The sequence below is a fragment of the Cetorhinus maximus genome, chromosome 13 (assembly GCF_964194155.1).
Source record: "Cetorhinus maximus chromosome 13, sCetMax3.hap1.1, whole genome shotgun sequence".
NCBI lineage: Eukaryota > Metazoa > Chordata > Chondrichthyes > Lamniformes > Cetorhinidae > Cetorhinus > Cetorhinus maximus.
In genome coordinates this window covers 58130549-58150916 of record NC_135891.1, presented here as the reverse complement: position 1 = coordinate 58150916, position 20368 = coordinate 58130549, and the positions used below count along the sequence as shown (strand labels likewise).

General features: G+C 44.2%; 1 protein-coding gene across 2 annotated transcripts; it reads left to right on the top strand.

The window, feature by feature from the left end:
• Positions 1-2302: 2302 nt before the first annotated feature.
• LOC144688628 (troponin C, skeletal muscle-like) lies at positions 2303-15782 on the top strand. Of its 2 annotated transcripts, none has more exons than XM_078555422.1 (6): positions 2303-2384; positions 9660-9717; positions 11313-11456; positions 11570-11684; positions 15115-15251; positions 15346-15782. In XM_078555422.1, the coding sequence occupies exons 1-6, from the start codon at positions 2382-2384 to the stop codon at positions 15375-15377; spliced, it is 489 nt and encodes a 162-aa protein (XP_078411548.1). In that variant the 5' UTR covers positions 2303-2381; the 3' UTR covers positions 15378-15782. The 2 variants fall into 2 exon arrangements, with proteins under 2 accessions (XP_078411548.1, XP_078411549.1); XM_078555423.1 differs by lacking the exon at positions 2303-2384 and adding an exon at positions 4463-4742.
• Positions 15783-20368: the final 4586 nt, after the last annotated feature.

The window sequence follows — 20368 nt, the reverse complement described above, 5'->3', positions numbered from 1 at the left end:
CCAGGAAAATAACAGTACACTAACAACATTCAAATACAGGTATACCCAACACAGTGAAAAAACAGGTACAACCATATAAGACAAATGCAGATACACCTGCAACAGGTAAATACGGGTACACGAGCCATAAACAAATAGAGGTATTCCTTTAAAAGGCAAATAGAGGTGCACACACAGAAAAATACAGGTACACCTGCAACAATCAAATACAGGTATATCCATCACAAACAATTACAGGTACAAATACAGGCACACACGTCATAGGCATATACAGGTATACCAGTCATCGACAAATACAGGTATACCTTCACATAAAATCCAAGGAAACCCATCACAGGTATATACAGGTATACTCATTACATTGAAATACAGGTATACCTGTCACTGACAAAATACAGGTATATTCCTCACAGTTAAATAGAGGTATACCTGCCACAGCCAAACACAGACATACTCATCACAAAATGAAATTTAAGCATATCCCTCAAAGAAAAGTTCAGATGCACCCACCACAAGTGTGTACAGGTGTACTATTAACAGATAAATATAGGTGTACCCATCGCAGACAAATAAATATACCCGCAATACATAAATGCACCTGTCACAGGAAAAAAAACAGGCGCACTCAGTACATACAAATACAGATACACACATAACTGACATTCACCTATCACAGAGAGACTATAGGTGATTTCTTCTTACGGATTTGGAAATGTTAATGCAAAGAATGCGAAAAAATACATAATTATCTGACATTTCTTCTGATTTTTCAAACATTAAACTATTAATAAGATAATGGACAACCCATGTATATCCAGGTAAACATCTCATTTCTATCCTTCTCGAAAGGAACTTTCTCTGTTTCAGTGTTAGTTGTGGTTCAGCTGGTACCACATTCACCTTTGAGTCAATCGGCTGTGGGTTCCAGTCCCAATCCTGAACCTGAATTCAAAATTCAAACAAGAAGACTGCAGTGCGGTGTTCGGGGAGGGCGGGGAGCGGGGGATGTCTTTCGGAAAACCTGTTAATCTGAGGCCCTGTCTGCCCTAAAATAGCACGTTGCTTTATTGTGAAGAAGAGCAGGGGATGTATCTTCAGTATCCTGGCCAATACTTATTCCTCAGTCAACACCACAAAAACGAGACAGATTATATGCTCGTTATTACGTTGCTGACTGACTGTGGGAGTTGGCTACCACGTTTTCTACATTGCAACAGTGACCGTGTTTCAAAATACTTCATTGGCTGTAAAGTACTTTGGGAAATCAGGGATCAAGAAAGGTGCAATATAAATGTAAGTTATAGCTTTGTGGAACACAATACCAAATGATTATTTCACCTTAATCCTTTATGGTGTATTTCTAGCTCTAAGGAAGCCATTGCATAAAAGAAAGACCTGTAGCATTAATTCAGTTTCTTTCCCCAGAGATGCTGTCAGGCCTACGTTCCCAGCATTTTCTGGCTTTGTTTCAGATTTCCAGCATCCTCAGAATTTTACTTTGGCGTAATAGCAGGGGCAGCTTAAAATACCAGAGTTTGAACTCACAAACACTACCACAGGCTGCCGCAGAACTGAATGGGTGTGAATTCCGCAACGTGAATTGTATATTAAAGGTTAAAACCGCAATGATCCCTAGAAAAAACATTTCCCATTTAAAAAATTGTTTTGAGGATAAAAGGTCAGAACGGAACCGTTAACCTGCCCTTTCGCTTTCAAACACTGCCATTTCCAGGATTTCATTTTAGATTTCCAGCATAATCTATGATGGAATAGATTAGGAAATATTACTTTTCTCTGGTTCTGATCTAATCTAATCTCCAGTGCGGAATGGTTGCTGACAAAAACAGCCTGCCATCGAAACGTTTGGTTAAAAACGCCAGTGATTGGAAAGGAAACCCTCTACACCAGGGCTGAAGGATGAGTCTATTTGCGCGGCTTAGTACATGACCAAGAACAGACGGAGTCATTTTATGGCGCGTAGAGTGCCGTACATGTCACTGAGAATAGCCATGATCATAAAACGTTTTTGGTTAAATGACGTTAGATAGTTAATGACTAAACTGGGTCTATAGCATACAGTCACATACCTGAAGTGTGCTGGAATTTGACTTGAATCAGGCTCTTTATATAAGCTTGTTTCGGCCAGCGACCTCCCTCGTTTGATTGTAAAAAGGGGGCACGTGCTCATGTCGCAAACTCACTATTGGCTTTTCCACAAGCAAGGTCATAGATGCCAAAATCTCACTGGATATTCGGCTAATTAAAGAAAGAGGGCAGGTTAAAAGCTGAGCACAAAAAAGACTGGCTTTCTAGTAGGAGTTGTGGAGGAGAGGCGTTTCAATTTAACCAGAGTTTCTGTGCCGCCCTAATAAGTCAGGACAATGGTAAGCATGCACATTAAATTCGTGTTTCCAATGTGTTGTTTCATTAATTTCAGCACCATGCTGATCCTATCCGGCATGTATAAAATCGCTCCTGTAGCATATAAATAATAGAGTAAGTTTTTTTTTAAATCGGTGAAAACCGCTTGACTGTGCACAATTCGAAATGTCCAACTAATACTTAAAAAAATATCGTGCTGGAAGTTCAGCTGCTACTTTAAAATAAAAGATGATCAGGGAGAAAGAAACGGTGTTAAATACATTATTAGACAATCAAACTAAGCAAGCAAACGAAAAGGAAGGTAACGGCGTCGTGCGCCTTCAGCGCTTACCACAACACGAAAAAACTCATATTACCTGCAATGAGGTTCCGTAGAACCACCAAATGGGACAAAGCAGAAAGTCGACGCTCAAATTTCAACGATGTAGTCTGGATTTTGTTGTGTAAAAAAAAAATATTTTGAAATTGCAGATATGCAGGATGCTTGCAAAAGGGAAATTTTGCACAATGTGCATTTCAATTTTTTAAAAAATAAGAACATTAAACGTCAGAGATGTAGCCATCTGGTCTTGAAAGGGAAATGTATTTAAGTTGATGCTTTTGCTAACAGAGCTACAGGTGAAAGCGCCAGGTGGTACCAGAGTAAACAAAAAATACTTCAGATTAATAGAGCCAGGGAATCCAGGCGGCTACTTTCAACATCCTAAATACACAATGAAAACAAACAACAAACAAAATAGTGAGATTGCTTCCCGCTTTTCTTTTCTGTGAATTTTCCTGTGAATTGAGTGCTGTTCTTCAAGAGCTCCAACCGACCCGCTGTACGCACAAGAGCGAAGGAAACAGATAAAAAGTCGAAGATTCGCGTTATAAATAGAGTGAAACGAAGGACTCCTTCACTTACGAGGCACATTCCTATGGCTAAAGTTTCTGGATTAGGAGAGTCGCTCATCAGGGAGCTTCGAGTTTTCCACCTTCTCCTTTAATGGTCTGGCAGATTTCGAAATGTTAGCAGAAAAAAGCAAGAGGAGAAACAAGGTTTCACTACGGACGTGTTTTTTTTTACATCTCTCTCTCACTGTGTATATATATATATATATTTGAAGGGTACATGTGCAGTGCCACCTGGATTCACTTCACCCAGTGCTCTCAAACTAAACTGAATAACGCCGAATAACTTGACGCTGAGTTTAGATTACAACGTGCGTGTAAAACTCTCTCGAAAAATATTGACGATCGCTTTTATTTGACAGAGAGAGAGAGAGAGAGAAAATGAATGCGCACTGAAATGATAATTTGCATCGCTGACTGCAAAAGATAGAACCTTGAATCTGGGCTGATTGTGTTTAATGGAGACTTATCTAGTCAAATATTTAAATCACTCGCAGTGATGGTGTATCAAGTGAAACTACAAGTACAGCCAACACTTCTCAACTTGATTACTTCAACCCTTAGGCTCTCTCCCGGCTAATTTAAACCACGGAAGAAGATGTCTCTGTGCAAGTCTGATTGCCCTATTTTGGAATAGGGCATCTGGAATCTTCCAGTTAAAAATATCTCATCATCTCTTCCGTCACAAGATCAGGGTTGCTATGCCAAACACTTGCCTCCGTGATTCCTTAAGCCACCCAGTGAAATCTGACTGGAACCATTCAGAGGTTCAACCTATTCTCCATTTTATAAAAATCAAGCACTTCAGTTTAAGCTAAAGCTGAACATTCACTTAAATAGGTCCATGAAATAGATGTCATTTAATATTTTCAGTTGAAGTACACTCTGGGAGTACTCCAATTTAAATTATTACACGACAGCTAAATCTTCACTTCATACGCGACAGTTGGTTATTTTCAAACAGTCTACACTGCATCTAAGTCATGAAAAAATGTGATCAATATAGGCCTATCGACCAATGAAACCTTATTGTGTTGTTAATGCGACACGCTGAGGTAATTTTAACCTGGGCGGGAAACCCGTGCGATCGGGTGGAACGCGGGTTTTACATCCCGCTCAATATTCCTCTCCATTGATGTCAATGGCGTAGAATCGGGTGGTGTGGAAAACTTGGCATTACCCCTGAGCTGAGCAGTTTCTCGAGGAGCAGGGTAGGTAAAAATTGCCCCGGAATCGACAGCTGCGGATAAAGATTGTGTGACCCGGATATTCTCCGTTCCACGCCCTGCTTCTCCACATTTTTTTTTTGCTCACTCAGCAAAGTATTTTTTTCTCTCACCGCGATCTGATTTGCTGCTGGAGAAAGCCGACGTCGGCTGGATTTCTATGGTAAATTTACAGACCAAGTGACAGTTATACTGTCGCCACTGCCGAAGTCAGAAGTAGAGGTTGTCAAAAAAAAAGCCGAGGTAAGAAAACATTGTGCACGTTTGGTTCAACCAATTTACATGGGAGTCAACCTAACGAGGATGGGAATATAACGGCATGGGATGGCTTTATTACAATATGTTGATGAAATGTGCACTTATATTTATGTCTTTGCTTGCAACGCACTTCACTATACAGAGAACGTTATTCACCTTTAGTTAAGTACACAATGGCACCTCCCTAACATGTTTTGGCCAGTTAAAACAGTCCCAAGTAGTGGAGAGCTTTGCAAGGTCTACTAGGATTTATGTCGTGGATTCTCGATAGTTTACACGGATGTTTGTGCGGTCTAACTGGTAAAGTGAGCAGGAAAGTGCCTAACTGCTGAGATGCATTGGGTTTCAGTGTCGACTTGAGCGATCCCATGCTGTCAATTGCATATAAAAAAAAATCTATTTCAATTAGACGACCAACTTGAAATTCACGTTCAAATAAGCAGAAGTGTGACATAATTATCTTGCCTTGTTTATTTAGAATCCGATACTTGAGATGAGGATAACATTAGATGGTAATATGAAGATGCTATTTTATATTCGAACAACGGATGTTCTGACAAATTATGATATAATTTATTCGCCTCCCCTGTATCTGTCACGAATGTATTTGTTCGGATTATATAATTCACTGGTTTCCCAAATAATCTGTAACTAACTTTTTGGGGGCTTTCAACAGTGAGATCGATAGATTTTTCCAAGGTAAAGGTATCAAAGGACAGGGCTAAAACGAGTAAATTGAGTTGCGGTACAGATTAGCCCTGATCTAATTGAATGAAGGAGCAGGGACTGAATTCTGCTCCTATATTCCCATTATACAACGCATTCATTGCTTTCCTATTTTGTTACTGAATGGTCATTTTATGCACTTGCACTTCCCTGTTATGTTCAACATGATTGGCCTTTTTCCCCTTTGCATGAGGACCTCACATTGTGCATAAACTGGAGATTCAGTGCGTCATTTCATAGCAGTTACACAATACTGTGACGGGCCAGTGCTGCTGCAAATGTTGGAAGAAAGGAATTCCAGGGAGTTGAGGGGAAGCAGAGCTTCCGGGGGAGCCTGATATGGTTCAATAACCTGTGGCACCCAAACAACCATTTTAGAAGGAGGTAGTAAGAGATCACATCCTTACTGGTAACTAAACTGAGTTGGGGTCTTTCTACTTGCATGGGTGAATATTGTGGGGGTTGCCATTTTCTAGAAACTCAGCTGGACCAGTCTCATAAATGTCATGGCTGCTATAAGTGGCCCACCTCCTGACTGTCCAGAGGCTCTCCGACACTTAGAAGGTGCAAGTCAGGAATATGATGGAATATTCTCCACTTGCTTGGATGGGTGCGGCTGGCTAACAGCATCCGTAAGCTTGGCACCCTCTTTTCTTATCTGTTTTGGTTGGCTATTTGATCTGAACTTCAGCAAGAATTGGAACACCTTGGTTCATGCTTGGAATTATACCAGGCATAATGAAATAGGCAGCAGCTGACTGTATCTTGAGAGTACCTTAAAGAGAGAGAAGAGTGGCAGAGGGGATCTTTAAAAGGTTACAAGACGTAACACAATGCTCTGTGCTAAATTTAGTAGCAGCATTTTAAGATTGTGCCACTGGAACAACCATTTATAGGAAGATAGTCTCTTTGGCATATAGCACATGGTGGGGTGGGGGAGAGGGGAAGGTGGTGAGAGAGGGGTTGTGATCTGGTGCACCAGCGTTATTATTGCTACGCAGCTCTTATAACATTTGCCTAGCAATTGGAAAGCTGGTTCTGGGCCCTAAATTTTATGCAAGTCACAATTCTTGGCATCACGATGCAATCACACATATCACATCCTGTACAGATCGTGAGAATGAGGAGGTCAGAAATCTGCCTGAATTTACGGAGAAAGAAGGGAATTAATTTTCAAAGTAAAATAACTGGGGAAACAAACTGAAAAATGCCACAGGAACATCACAAGACTCAATGGAGGGCAGTGCACAGGGGTATAAATCTCATTGTCAGGGTTGGGGGAGGACACTATCCCTGATTCTTTGCGCCCAAAGACGGAATTTTGAGGTCAGCGGGCGGGCGCAATTGGCGGGCCTGGGAGCAGCCGGGAAAATGGCTGCCATCCGTGATGGGGCCCCGACTGCGATTTGGCTGGCTGGCCAATTAACGGTTCCGGCTCAGCGCTGCCAGGGTGGGGGCGGGAGGAGTGCGAGCGCTGAAGTCAGCATGGGCGTGGATGTGCATACAATGAAAGCTCCCTGGTGGCAGAGAGTGTCACATGAGGGGACATGTTTAAATAATTTTTTACTTTATTTATAACAAAATTTTTTTATCAACTCAATCTCCCTAGGGCAGCTCCGTGCCTCAGGGAGATCACTGCACTCTTTCGCATGCATGCGTGAAAGAGCGTAGGCCCTGACTCTCCCTCCTCCCCCAACCCACACAAGTAGCGCTTCTACCGGCGCGTGTTACACTGGGCACGACTTAATTGGCCCGCCCACGTAAAATGGCGGCGCGCAGCCAATCGCAGGTGGCAGATCGGCTCTGGACCCGCCCCTGCCCGCTCTCACCCAGCCCGCCCAACATAAGTAAGATGCAGCCCTATGGGCAGGATTTTTACCTCGTCGGGCGGGCGTGGCAGGTGGGCCCAGGAGCAGTTGCAAAACTGACCGCCACCCGCGATCAGGCCCCGACCTCGATTTCATGCTAGCTGGCCATTTAACAGGCAGCCAGCGTGAGTCACACTCTGAAACACTGAGCGCTGCCGGGGTGGGGGTGGGAGGAGGGCGAGCACGGAAGTTTGCGCATACGCACAGGTGCGCGTACTGAAAGCTCCCCGAAGACACAGAGCTGCCTGAGGGAGATGAAGATTTTTAAAAACACAAGTAAAGAATTTAAAAATGTTAAAAACATGTCCCCTCATGTGACTCTGTGACATGAGCAGGGACATGTTATAAATGAAATTCGAACATTTTTATTGTATTTTTAATTCCTGTTGGAAACCTCATCCCGCCCATGATGAGGTTTCATAAAAATTCCACCTGTTCCCATTTAATTATTAACTAAATGGTCTTAAAATGCCTGTTAATTGTTGGTGGGCATGCTGCCAAATCCCACGTGGGCCCACTGACCAAAATATCGTGAAAGTGTGTGATGACTTTGGGATGCTTGCCTGACATCATGTGTCATTTTACGCTCAAGCAGGCCAGGTGCATGTCCGTCTGCTCAGCTAAAAATCCTGCCCTATGAAATTCCGAAAAAATTCCACCCATAAGAATCACTCACCTAAACATATTGATGATAAAAATTCTGCCCAAACAGTTTTTCTTAAAATAAATATCGGAAACCTCATCCCGCCCTTGAATGAGGTACCCTCAAAAATCCAAAGGCCGCCTGGCCGATTCGCCCACCTGCCAACTGTAACATTGGACAGGCAGTGAAAATCTAAGTGCATTACTACATTAATGGCCTTAATAGCCCTCTTAATTGCTGACTCTCGCATGTGCCCGGCAATCGAAATATCACGCAAGTGTGCGATGACATCGAGATGCTCGCCCAACGTCATCGCGCACTATTTCACACTTGGGCATGTCAGGCATGGGCCCGCACGCTAAGTGAAAACTCCTGTCCTTGGAGTCGAGGGCAGCCGGTCATTGAACCTTTTCTGGCACTGCACCCATGTGCGCAGCACCACATCATGGCTACTAACCAGCACTGCCACCTCCTCCCATGCCCTCTTGGTGAGGTGCGGTGGACTCCTCCTCCCATCTCTGAGGATAAGGGTGTCCCTCCTGGCAGCCACCTCCTCCAGGAGGGCTGCGAGGTACTCATCCGAAGAGCAGGGGGCCGAGTGCCCACCCAACCTGCCCTCCCACCTGCCCTGTCCACAACTTGAATGTTGAAGACAGAGAGGAGACGTTCTTTCATGGCAGCCTTCCAGGAACTGCCTGGGCCGCTCTTAACCTGGCTGCCGGGTTGCCATTGGGCCCGGCGGCCGACAGGAGCCCTCTCTCCTTGCCTCTTCCCAACCGTAATTGGCCCGCCAGCGTGAAATTGTGGTTGGGGGCCAATCGCAGGCGGCAGGCCATATCCCAGCCACTCCCAGGCCCGACGACCGCGCCCGCCGGCTGACCTCAAACTTCTGCCCTTGATTCCTATGAGAGAGCATGGCCTGAATTTTTTGGTCATCAGGTGCGCGCGATCGGTGAGCCCGGGAGCGGCCGGAAAATGGGCCACCAACCGTGATCGGCCCCCAACCACGATTTCACACTGGCGTTGAAAAGCTCAGCACTGCCGGGGTGGGGGCGGGCAATGACGTTTCCGCGGGCGCGGGTGAGCACTGCAAGGGAGCACTCTGAAGGTAGACAGCTGCCTCAGGGAGCTGTAGACCTTCAAATGATTAAATAAAGGTTTAAAAAGGTGCAAAAAATGTCCATGAATCACAATCAAGCACCTAAAAGGATACCTCATAAAAATTCTGTCCCCAGACATTTATTTGTATTTTATTTCCAAACGGAAATTTCATCCTGCCCATGGATGAAGTTTGATGAAAAATGTAAAGGGCAGATTTGCCCATCCGCCGACTGTAAGGTTGGACAGGCTGACAATTAGGCTGTTAAAAGTGTTTAATTGGCCACATAATTGTTAGCGGGCGCACTTCCAACTTTTGCGCATGCCCAGTGAGTGAAATATCACATGAGTGCACAATCTTACGCCCATTTGGGTCAGGCACGTGCCCAAACTTAGGACACAAAATCCTGACACAAAATCCTGACCCATATCTCTTTGTTCAATCTTGCTCAAAATTACCGTATAGGTGGTTTATTTCTAGTTGAGAAAAGTCTGAATCATACTACATGTGCACCTCAAACTACCTCTCTGTTGGCCACCTACTCAACCAGTTCTCTTCTCTTTCAGCCAATGACAGAACAACAAGCGGACGCGAGGTCTTACCTCAGCGAGGAAATGATCGCTGGTGAGTGGAGGAATATAATTATAGTTGACACTGTAGTGTGGCACTCGAGGGTAAAGGTACAGATCGCATTTTCAGGGAAGCAGCTGATCATCATATTGTGTTCTGTATTTCAGGACATCAGACTTGTAGGAATTAATGCACAAACCTGATATCCTCATTGCTTCTTGCTGTCAGCCGTGGCTCAGTGCTAGGACTCTCATCTCCGAGTTAGGTGGTTGTGGGTTTAAGTCCCACTCCAGGAGCTTGAGCACATAGCTCAGGCTGATACTCCAGTGCAGTACTGAGGGAGTGCTGGACTGTCAGATATTAGTAAAAAAAACCATGACACTATTCATAAAGAGGAGGAATATATTGTTCCAGTGTCCTTATTATCCTCTGTCAATATCTCTAAATGAGATTGTGACTATTATTTAATTGTCATTTGCAGGACCTTGCTGTGATCAAACTGGCAGCTACATTTCAACAGTCACTACACCTCAAAAAAAAGTACTGATTTGACTGTAAAACTCTTTGAGATGCACTGAGGCCATGGAAGGCACTATATAAATACAAGTCTTTCTTATTTGAGCAAACCTTCCGATTTTGTTTGCGCACAAATTTAGAATGTAGTGTTTATTTTTGGCGATTGCATCAGACCAGGCAAGAAGAACTCTGGACTGTTAACAATCAGGAAGAAAAAAAACCCACAATATTTGTCATTGTCGGCTGTCCCTCAGTTTGACAATGATGTTTACTCAGTGTCCCGAGATTCTGCCATTCATCTTCAGGTGACTGAACAGGCCAATTCTCAACCTACATGAGCACATGAGGCAAGATGTCCCATCAGGTAATGGGGTCCAGAGTGTTGTGTATATAAGGTAGACTATATACTTTTGTGATGTTATTTCTTCAACTAGCCCCTATGGTGTAGCCAAGGAGGGAGGAATCAGTCATTTTCACAAGGGGACACTTAGGAGATTATCTCTGTGGGTCAGTTTAGTGGTTTGACCTCAGTATTGCTTACAATTGTGTCAGGTCTCAGGCTAGGGGAAGGTGGGGGGTGGGGTGGGGGGGGGGCAAAGAATGGAGGAATAAATAGGCAGAAGAGAATGGATAAAAGCAAAATACTGCAGGTGCTGTAAATCTGAAATGAAAATAGAAAATACTGGAAAAACTCAGCAGGTCTGACTGGGGATTGCATAATTTCTGGTTAATCAGAAAACATTTCAGGATAGTGCAAAACCTGGCAATCTTCCATTCGTATTGTTTCACTTTTTTCCAAATCAGTGCAGAATAGTACAAAACACTACACGATAATTGATATCTTGATTTCCCACAGTGTATTCAAACCTCAGCTGGCAACAGTGCTCAGTAGCACTGGTGTAGAGCATAAGCATTGGCATTGACCTTTTGGGATGAATGGCCTGTTTCTCTGCTGTTAATACCATGTACTATGTAACACCAGACCAGTACTGCCCTTAATTAAACTACATGTGAATGCCTATGCAAAGATGTGTATACCCACCGAGATGTGACTGACCTAATATGTACACTTCTCTGAAACAGAGGAAATCTAATAATAACATAACGCTAATTGCATACATTTCTTTTCATAGAGTTTAAGGCCGCGTTTGACATGTTTGATGCTGATGGTGGTGGTGACATCAGCACCAGGGAGTTGGGTCAAGTGATGAAAATCCTGGGCCAGAATCCCACCAGAGAAGAGTTGGATGCCATAATTGAGGAAGTGGATGAAGATGGTAAATTTGTCAACAACACTTAGCAATTTTGCCTTTCTTAAACTTTGGTTGTCTCTCAAATGCTCATAGTTAACAATGGACAGATTTTATACTTCACTGTCCTCTGACTTTAGGAAGCGGCACCATTGACTTTGAAGAGTTCTTGGTGATGATGGTGAGGCAGATGAAAGAGGAGGCGAAAGGAAAGTCTGAAGAAGAGTTGGCAGAATTCTTCCGTATATTTGATCAGTGAGTTTGGTCTTTTACAATATTGACAGAAATGTAGTCATACAGAAACTCTATTGAGGTAGTAGCTTCTACAATTATACAATAGAATGAAAGGATACAGTTAAAGACCAGTAAAGTAAATGGAACACTGCATCTACTTGAAGCTAAAATCATTTAACTAAACCATTTTAGCAAAGAAGTACATCTATTATGTCCTGCAACTTTGAGTATCATCATTTGATTTGATAGAGACAATGTTTGTGACTTGTTCTTGGCTCTTGACGTTAATTTAAAATGGACCATGCTGCTCAATTTTCTGATATGCATTTTAAAATAATCTAGGGAAGAGATAGCAGAGGCATTACTATGAATAGGAAGGTCACTGATTACTTGGAAGGTGTGAGTCTTGGTGGGTAGAGGAACAAAGGAATCTAAGTACAGCGTAGTTACTCAGAGTGACAGAAAGTGTGAAGTGCTGTTCCAAAAGGATCAATGCTGGGACCGCTACTGTTCACAATTTAATACTTTAGAAAAAGATGGTGTGTCAGAGGACTGGTGAAATGCTAATGTAATTCATATATTTAAGAAGGGAGACAGAACATGACCAGTCAGTTTAACATCACTGGTAGGAAAAATAATGGAATTCCTACTGAAGGAGATAAAGGGAAGAATTTCCCCCCCGTCAGGGGACGAAGTGGAGGAGCGGGCACGCGCAGGTGCGCCTCTGATTAGGGACGCGCCACCATTTTACGTTGGCAGGCCAATTAAGGTCCGCCCAGTGTGACGTCTGCCAGGAAGCGCTATGTGCTCCCTGTGCGGGCGCGGGGGTATTCCCTAAGCCAGGAGTGCGCTCTTTCGTACATGCACGTGAAAGAGCGCACTCATCTTCCTGAGGCTAAGTGCTGCCTCAGGGAGATCAGCGCCAAATTCAAAAATGGTCAATGCACAAACATAAAATTTCCCTGGCATGTCCCTCATGTGAGTTGGGACATGTCTATCACTTTTATTCAAGCTTTTATTAAATTTTTAAAAACCTTCATGAAACCTCATCCCACCCATGGATGAGGTTACATGCTTTTTCTGAAGCCCGCCAGGGCTCCTGGCCTGCCCGCCAACCTTAAGGTTAGATGGGCAAGTTCATTAATTACTTGAATTACTTTTCAAATGGCCTCAATTGGCCGTTGACAGGTCGGCGGGTGCACAGCTGATTTGGCTGCACCCCCGCCGACCTGAAAATTGAAATGACGCGGGGTGATGTCGGGAGTTCTGCCCGACCTCATCCCGCGTCATTTTACGCATCGGCGAGCAGGCCCCGCCCACTCACCGACCTCAATATCCTGACCAATAAGGGAACATCTAGAAAGGAAAAAAAGAGTCATGGTAATACAGTAGATGTAATTTATCTGGATTTTCAAAAGAACTTCAATAAGGTGCCCCATAATAGTCTGATGAATAAGGTCATAGAATACAGAGTAAGTGGACAAGTGGCAGAATGGATTGCTAGCTGGATTCAAGACAAAAAGCAGAGAGTGGGAGTGTAGTTACTCAGAGTGACAGGGGTGAAGTGGTGTTCCAAAAGCAGCGGTGGTTGCACCTTGAAATCAAAAATAAAATTTCTAAATTTGCGGATGGCTCCAAATTGGCAGGGTGGGTGGGGGGGGATAGTCAATACTTAGGGGGACTGCAATGAATTAGATGAGGACATTAATAAACTTGCAGAATGGGCAAATAGCTGACAAGTGGAGTTCAACACAGATAAATGTGAAGTAGTACATTTTAGTAAGATGAATAGGGAAGTCACTTATTATTTAAAAGGTGTGAGTCCTTTGGTGGGGTAGAGGAACAAAGGGAACGCAGAGTACAAATACACCAGTTACTAAAAGTTGTACAACGGGTTAGCAAGGCCATGGAAAAATCAAACCCAGCTCTGGGCATTATTTCTCGAGGGAATAACATTGAAAAGTAGAGGAGTTATGCTAAACTTTTATTGAACCTTGATTAGACTACATTGCATGCTGAATGAAATTCTGGTTGTCATTTTATAAAAAGGTTATGGAGGCACTGAAGAGGGTGCAAAGAAGATTTACAAGGCCAGAAGTTCTTGGGTATACATATAAGCAAAGGATTGGCAGGCTGGGTCTCCCTTCTCTTGAAGAAGGAAGGCTCAGAGGTCTTTGAAATTAAGAAATGTTTTGCTAGAGTAGATACAGGCAGAATGTTTCCACTTGTGGGGAACAACATAACTAGAGGCCATCAATATAAGGTAGTCACCAAGAATCCAATCACGAATTCAGAAGAAACTTCATTACCTAAAGCATGGTAAGAATGTGGAACTTGCTATCACAGAGAGTGGTTGAAGCGAATAGTATAGATGCAGGTAAAGGAAAGCTAGACAAGCATATGAGGGAACAGAGAAGGGAATAGAGGGTTATGATGTCAGCTTATTTTTAAATACCAGAGTAGAGGGAACAGAATTTTGGATACATGACATAAATAGTTTGAGACGTGGCATGATAAGTGTAGCATGTTTGGAAGGAACAGGTGTCTTTAGACATTGGGCTGAATTTTACGTCCCGCGGGCGGGCACGCACCCCACCTGATCTGGCATAAAATCGCGCAAGAAGACGTTGGGCGAGCATCCCGATGTCATCGCATACTCACGTAATATTTCGCTCGGCGGAGTGTGCAGAAGTCGGAAGGGCGCCTACCGACAAATAAGGTGGTAATTGAGCCCAATGGCATGATTGTCTCCAATTTTTCATGGCCTGTCCAATCTTACAGTTGGCGGATGAGCGAATCGGCCAGGCGGCCTTTACATTTTTCATCAAACCTCATCGAAGGGTGGGATGAAATTTCCGTTATTAAATAAAATTAAAATAAAAGTCTGTGGACAGCATTTTTATCAGCTACATTTTCAGGTGCCTGATTGTGATGCATGGATATTTTTTTTGCAGCTTTTTAAAACTTTATTTGATGATTTTCAGGTCTGCAGCTCCCTGAGGCAGCTGTCTGTCTTCAGGGAGCTTTCTCGCAGCGCTCGCAGTGACGTCATTGCCCGCTCTCTTCCCACCCCCACCCCAGCAGTGCTGAGTTTTTCAGCACGTGTTTCACGTGGCTGGCCGTTAATTGGCCAGCCAGCTAAAATCGCATTTGGGGGGCCAATCACAGTCAGCGGTCCATTTCCCAACTGCTCCCAGGCCCGCCGATTATGCAATAATTCAGGCCATGGTTCCCAAAGTTCTCCACTGGGATTCTCCTTGTATCAGGTTTGGGTCTACGTACATTAATTGATAAAGATTGATTGCCATGATTAGGTTGTATCATATAAACTATCTGATTGGAGGGGTGTGAAACTAGATGGACCTTGACCTTTCTTGTCTAGCAATTCCTTTGTTCCTAGGGCAGATAACATTACTGAGTTGGAGACTTATACTTTGTATGTTGATTCTAGTAACGCTGATGGTTTCATCGATCGTGAAGAGCTGAAAAGTCTCATCATGACTGGTGGGGAGCAAGTTACAGATGAGGAAATTGATGAACTCATGAAGGAGGGGGACAGAAACAATGATGGCAAACTTGACTTCGATGGTTTGTACACAAATAATGTAAATAAAATTCCAGTTTTCCTGTTCTGTATGTCAAATGAGTAAGTTTTCAATCAAATCTCTTCTTTACCTTACAGAATGGTTGAAGATGATGGAAAATGTCCAGTAAATGACCAACATTCCTCAGCAACACACTACTGTCTCATTTCTTAAGGAATCTTTGAAATGTCACCTTCCATCCCTCCTTTACAAAAGCAATTACTCCTTTTGACTTATTGCTCGGCCCTGCTTCCAAGATCACCAAACATAAATGAGTTGACAACTTAATGAATCGTATTGTTACCCTTCTGTAGCCAACTGATCCGACATCTGAAATATATACTGCAAAGAATGTAAAATCTCTTAGACAGGACTGATGCTACACATAAAGCGTGCAAGCATTGCTGCTACAGTTCACTCATATAGAGGAAGAAGCAACCTCCTATGTATCAAGTTCTTAATGATTTTGCTACTGGCATAGAACACTGTACCGAATCAACACCCTTTCCTAATAAAGTTAATGTCATCTTTTTCAGCCAGTTGCTGTTGCATTTCATTTGGTGAATGACATGCTTAGAATTGTCTGGATTTTTATTCTCCACTTTCAGCAGGTGACAAAGTTCAATTGCATTCTTCCAGTAAATATTTTATTTTGGTACAAAAAAGTGCACCTTCCACAACCACAGGATATCCCAAAGATCTTTACAACCAGTGAAGTACTTGCAAAGTGTAGTTAGTGAAATGAATGTCACAATAGCCCCAGAGGACCGCAGGCTGCTCTCTCATTAGAGAGAGATGACTGGTGGTGAGTTTAACCTGAGGATCACCACACCTCAGGCAAGGGGCGAGGTTGAGAAGATGGGGCCTTCATGGATGACCTCAACCAGTACAGGAATTGAACATATGCTGTTGGCATCACTCTGCATCCAACTGACTGAACTAATCAACCACCATGGTGTAGTTAGTGTTGTAATGTAGGAAATGTAGAAACCAATCTACATGCAGCAAACTCCCACATATAGCAATGTGATAATGAGCAGATAATCTGCTTTTGTGATGGTGAGTGAGGAATAAATATTGGGCTAGGACACAAGAGCTAACTCTCCTGCTCTTCTTTGAAATAGTGTCATAGAATCTTTAATGTCCACATTTAACATCTCATCCAAAAGATAACACCTCTGACAGTGTAACACTCCCTCAGAACCTTGTCTCAGCCTTGATTTTTGCATATTAAGTCCTAAAGTGAGGCATGAACCCACAATTTCTGGACTCACAGATGAGGGTGCTTCCAGCTGAGCCACAACTCAGTCTGCAGTACAAGTTGACATTATTTGTGAAAATTCACTCAGACGTTTGCTATAAATAAACTATTGTGCAATTCTGTTTAATCTTATAGACAAAGATAAGATGGTAATTCCAGGCAGTAGGCAAAACTATGAAGTCATCAAGCGAGAATTACAAATACGAATATATCGCCATAGTTATATGATGTTTCAAGGGTTAAATTGGGATTGAACTCAGCAGAAATATAACCTCCAAACTTCTTAAACTCCAGAGAGCATAAGCCTAATTTAGCTTCTCATAATAGACAACCTTCTCATCCCAGTATCCAACAAAGTGAACCTTTGCTGTACCACTTCCAATGCAAGTGCATCCTTCTTTAAATATGGAGATCAAAACTGCATTCCATGTGGGGCAGAAAATTGCGCTCATTGGACGGGCACGTGTCAGATCCGAACGAGCGTAAAATGATGCATGATGACAGGCAAGTGTCCCGATGTCATCATGCATTTGCGTGATATTTCGGTCGGCGGGCGTGCGTGGGAGTCGACAATGCGCCCGCCAACAATTAAGCTGCCTATTAAGTTCCTTAATCAACTAATTGTCTAGAATTTTTTGCTGCCCGTTCAACCGTTCAGTTGGCGGGTGGGCAAAAAGGCCAAGCGGCTTTTGCATTTTTGGTGAAACCTCATCCATGGGTGGGATGAGATTTCGTCCAGTGATTAAAAAAAACTTTTTGCACTCATATTTTAGATGTCCTTGCTCATGTGACAGTCACATGAGGGGACATGTTTTCATTATTTTAAAATTCTTTATTTATATTGATAAAATTCTTCAGCTCCCTGAGGCAGCTCTGTGCCTCAGGGAGCTTTTACTGCGTGCACCCCTGCACAATTCCATGCTCCTCCTGCCCCCCACCCCAGCAACGCTGCAGTGTGCGTTTCACGCTGGCTGGTCGTTAATTGGCCAGCCAGCATGAAATCCATTTCAGGGCCTGATCGTGGGCGGAGGTAGGCTTCACGACTGATCCCAGGCCCGCCTGCCCGACGAGGGCAAAATTCTGCCCGTGGTCCCATCAAAGCCCTATACAATTGCAGCAAAACTTACTGTTGTTGTATTCCAGACCCCTTGCAATAAAGACCAACATGCTATTTGCCTGCCTAACTGCTAACAATATCTGCATGCCTGTGTTCCTTGTGAGAGTATAACCAAGTCTCTATGACGTTTGTTCTTTTAAAAATATTCTGCTTTTCTGTCCTTATAACCAATGTGAAAACCTCACATTTCTCCATAATATGCTCCATCTGCCACCATGTTGTCCATTCACTTAACCTGCCTATAACCCTTTGCAGGCTCTTTCTGTCTTCCTCACCACTTTCTTTCCTGCCTAGCTTTGTTTCGTCAACAAACATGTTCCCTTTGTCTAAGTCATTGGCCTGTAAAAGCAATTAAAATTTGTTTTTATATTCCTGGCTAGTTTACTCTCATATTCTATTTTATCACTTTTTATCAACTTTCTGGTGGCCCTTTGTTGGTTTCTAAAACAGTCCCAATCCTCAGGCTTACTATGGGCAGAATTTTTCGCTCGTCGGGCAGGCGTGCGCCTGACCCGAGCGAGCGTAAAATGATGCACGATGACGTCGGGTGAGCGCCCCAACGTCATCACACACTCACACGATATTTCAGTCGGCGGGCGCACGCGGGAGTTGGCAGCATGCCTGCCGACAATTAAAAGGCCTATTAAGCCATTAACAATCCTATTGATTAAAATTTTTTGTTGCCCGTCCAACCTTACGGTTGACGGGCAGGCGAAAAAGCCAAGGGGCCTTTGCATTTTTTGCGAAACCTCATTCATGGGTGGGATGATCCGCCATTAAAAAATATATAATTTTCGTACTAATTTCTAACATGTCCCTGCTCATGTGACAGCTTTCCGACCACTCCCACCCGCTCCCGCCAAGCCTGCCCGACAAGGGCAAAATTCTGCCCTGTGATTGTTCACAATGTTATAAACATCTCCTTTTAATCTAATCTTATTTTTAACTTGCCCAGTAACGGATGGATCTTTCTCACTGAGATTCTGTTTTTTGAGTGGGATATATTTTTGTTGAACGTGTTGAACTGTTTCTTTAAATGTTTCCCACTTTTTATTTACCAAATATGTTTTAGCCTATTCCCAATCAACTTTTGCCAGCTCACACCTCATTCCTAAGCAAATATTTTTGTTCAAGTTTAAGATTCTTGTTTGGGACTAGGGTAAGTCATTCTCAAACTTAATATGGGGCAGAATTTTATGACTGACGCGCGTGTGGCGGAGCCCGCACATCAGCGCTTAAAATGTCATGTGAACGTCCCGACGTCAGCGCGCAGCTTCATGATATTTAGCTGGGCGGGCGCTATGAAGCGCGACGCGCGCCCGCCATTAATTAAAGGCCTTGTTAAGGCCCTTAACTCGGCAATTGAAGCCGATTTTGAGGAGCCCGTGCTATCTTTGCCTCGGCGCACAGGTCCAACGGGCAGGCGGGTAAGTGATTTTTTAACAAACCTCATCCACGGGCGGGATATGTGGGCTCAGAGGGGTTGCTCATGTTTTTTCTGAAGTATTTAATGCAGAAAGTGTTTTAAACTTGCCTATGTGATTGTTAGCAGTTCAGATCAATTTCCAATAGCTTTCTCTGTACTTTGAAGCTTCAGCTCAGCAACTCTGCAGACAGTGATCTTTATCGGGCCTGCAGCTTTCCGGAGGCCTCCAATTATCTAAGTATGGGTTCTGACATCTCCACTGGAGGCAGCTTTCCTGAGGAGGAAGGGAGGGATAGAATAAGGAGGAAGCCAGGAGTGGACAATCAGCCTCCAGGGGAGCCACCTTTGGGAGGCCAGGCGCAAGCACAAGGGGCGCAGGGCCAAGAGGTTGTCCAAGGTGGAAGGGGCCGCAGAAGACGCTACTATCCTGCTGCCAGGGTATACAGGCGGCGAAGCAGTTACTTCAATATATCTGAGGTCCAGTGCCGAAGGAGGCGCCGTCTGTCAAGGGAGACAGTCAACTATATCTGTCAGATGATTGGCCCTGAGATCTCCCCTAACTGTGTGGGTGGACACCCCATGCCAGCGGCTCTGAAGGTCACAGTTGCCCTCCACCTCTATGCATCTGGCTCCTTCCAGAGCTCGGTGGGTGATCTTTGCGGTGTCTCCCAATCAGCTGTCCACACTTGTGTCAAGCAGGTTACAGACAGTCTGTTCAGACAGGCATTGACATTCATCCACTTCCGCTGTGATCAGGCAAGTCAGGCACAGCGAGCCAGAGGCTTCGCGGCCATTGCTGGCTTCCCCCGCGTCCAGGGTGCAATAGACTGTACACATGTGGCCATCAAGGCGCCAGCAGTTGAGCCCGGTGCCTTCGTCAACAGGAAGGGCTTCCACTCCATGAACGTGCAGATAGTGTGTGATCACAGGATGCTGATTCTACAAGTCTGTGCAAGGTACCCAGGCAGCTCCCACGACGCCTACATCCTCAGACACTCCCAGGTGCCGGGGCTCTTCAGTGCTCCGGCCCGGCTGGATGGATGGCTGCTGGGTGACAAGGGCTATCCCCTCAGAAGGTGGCTCATGAAGCTTCTCCACCATCCAAGAACAGAAGCTGAGGAGCGCTACAGTAGGAGCCACGGCACCACAAGGGCTGTGGTGGAGAGAGCCATCGGTCTTCTCAAGATGTGCTTCCGTTGCCTGGACCGCTCAGGGGGTGCACTCCAGTACCCCACAGATCGCGTCTCTCTGATAGTGGTAACATGCTGCGCTCTCCACAATCTTGTGCTGGAAAGGGGGGATGCAGTTGATGATGAA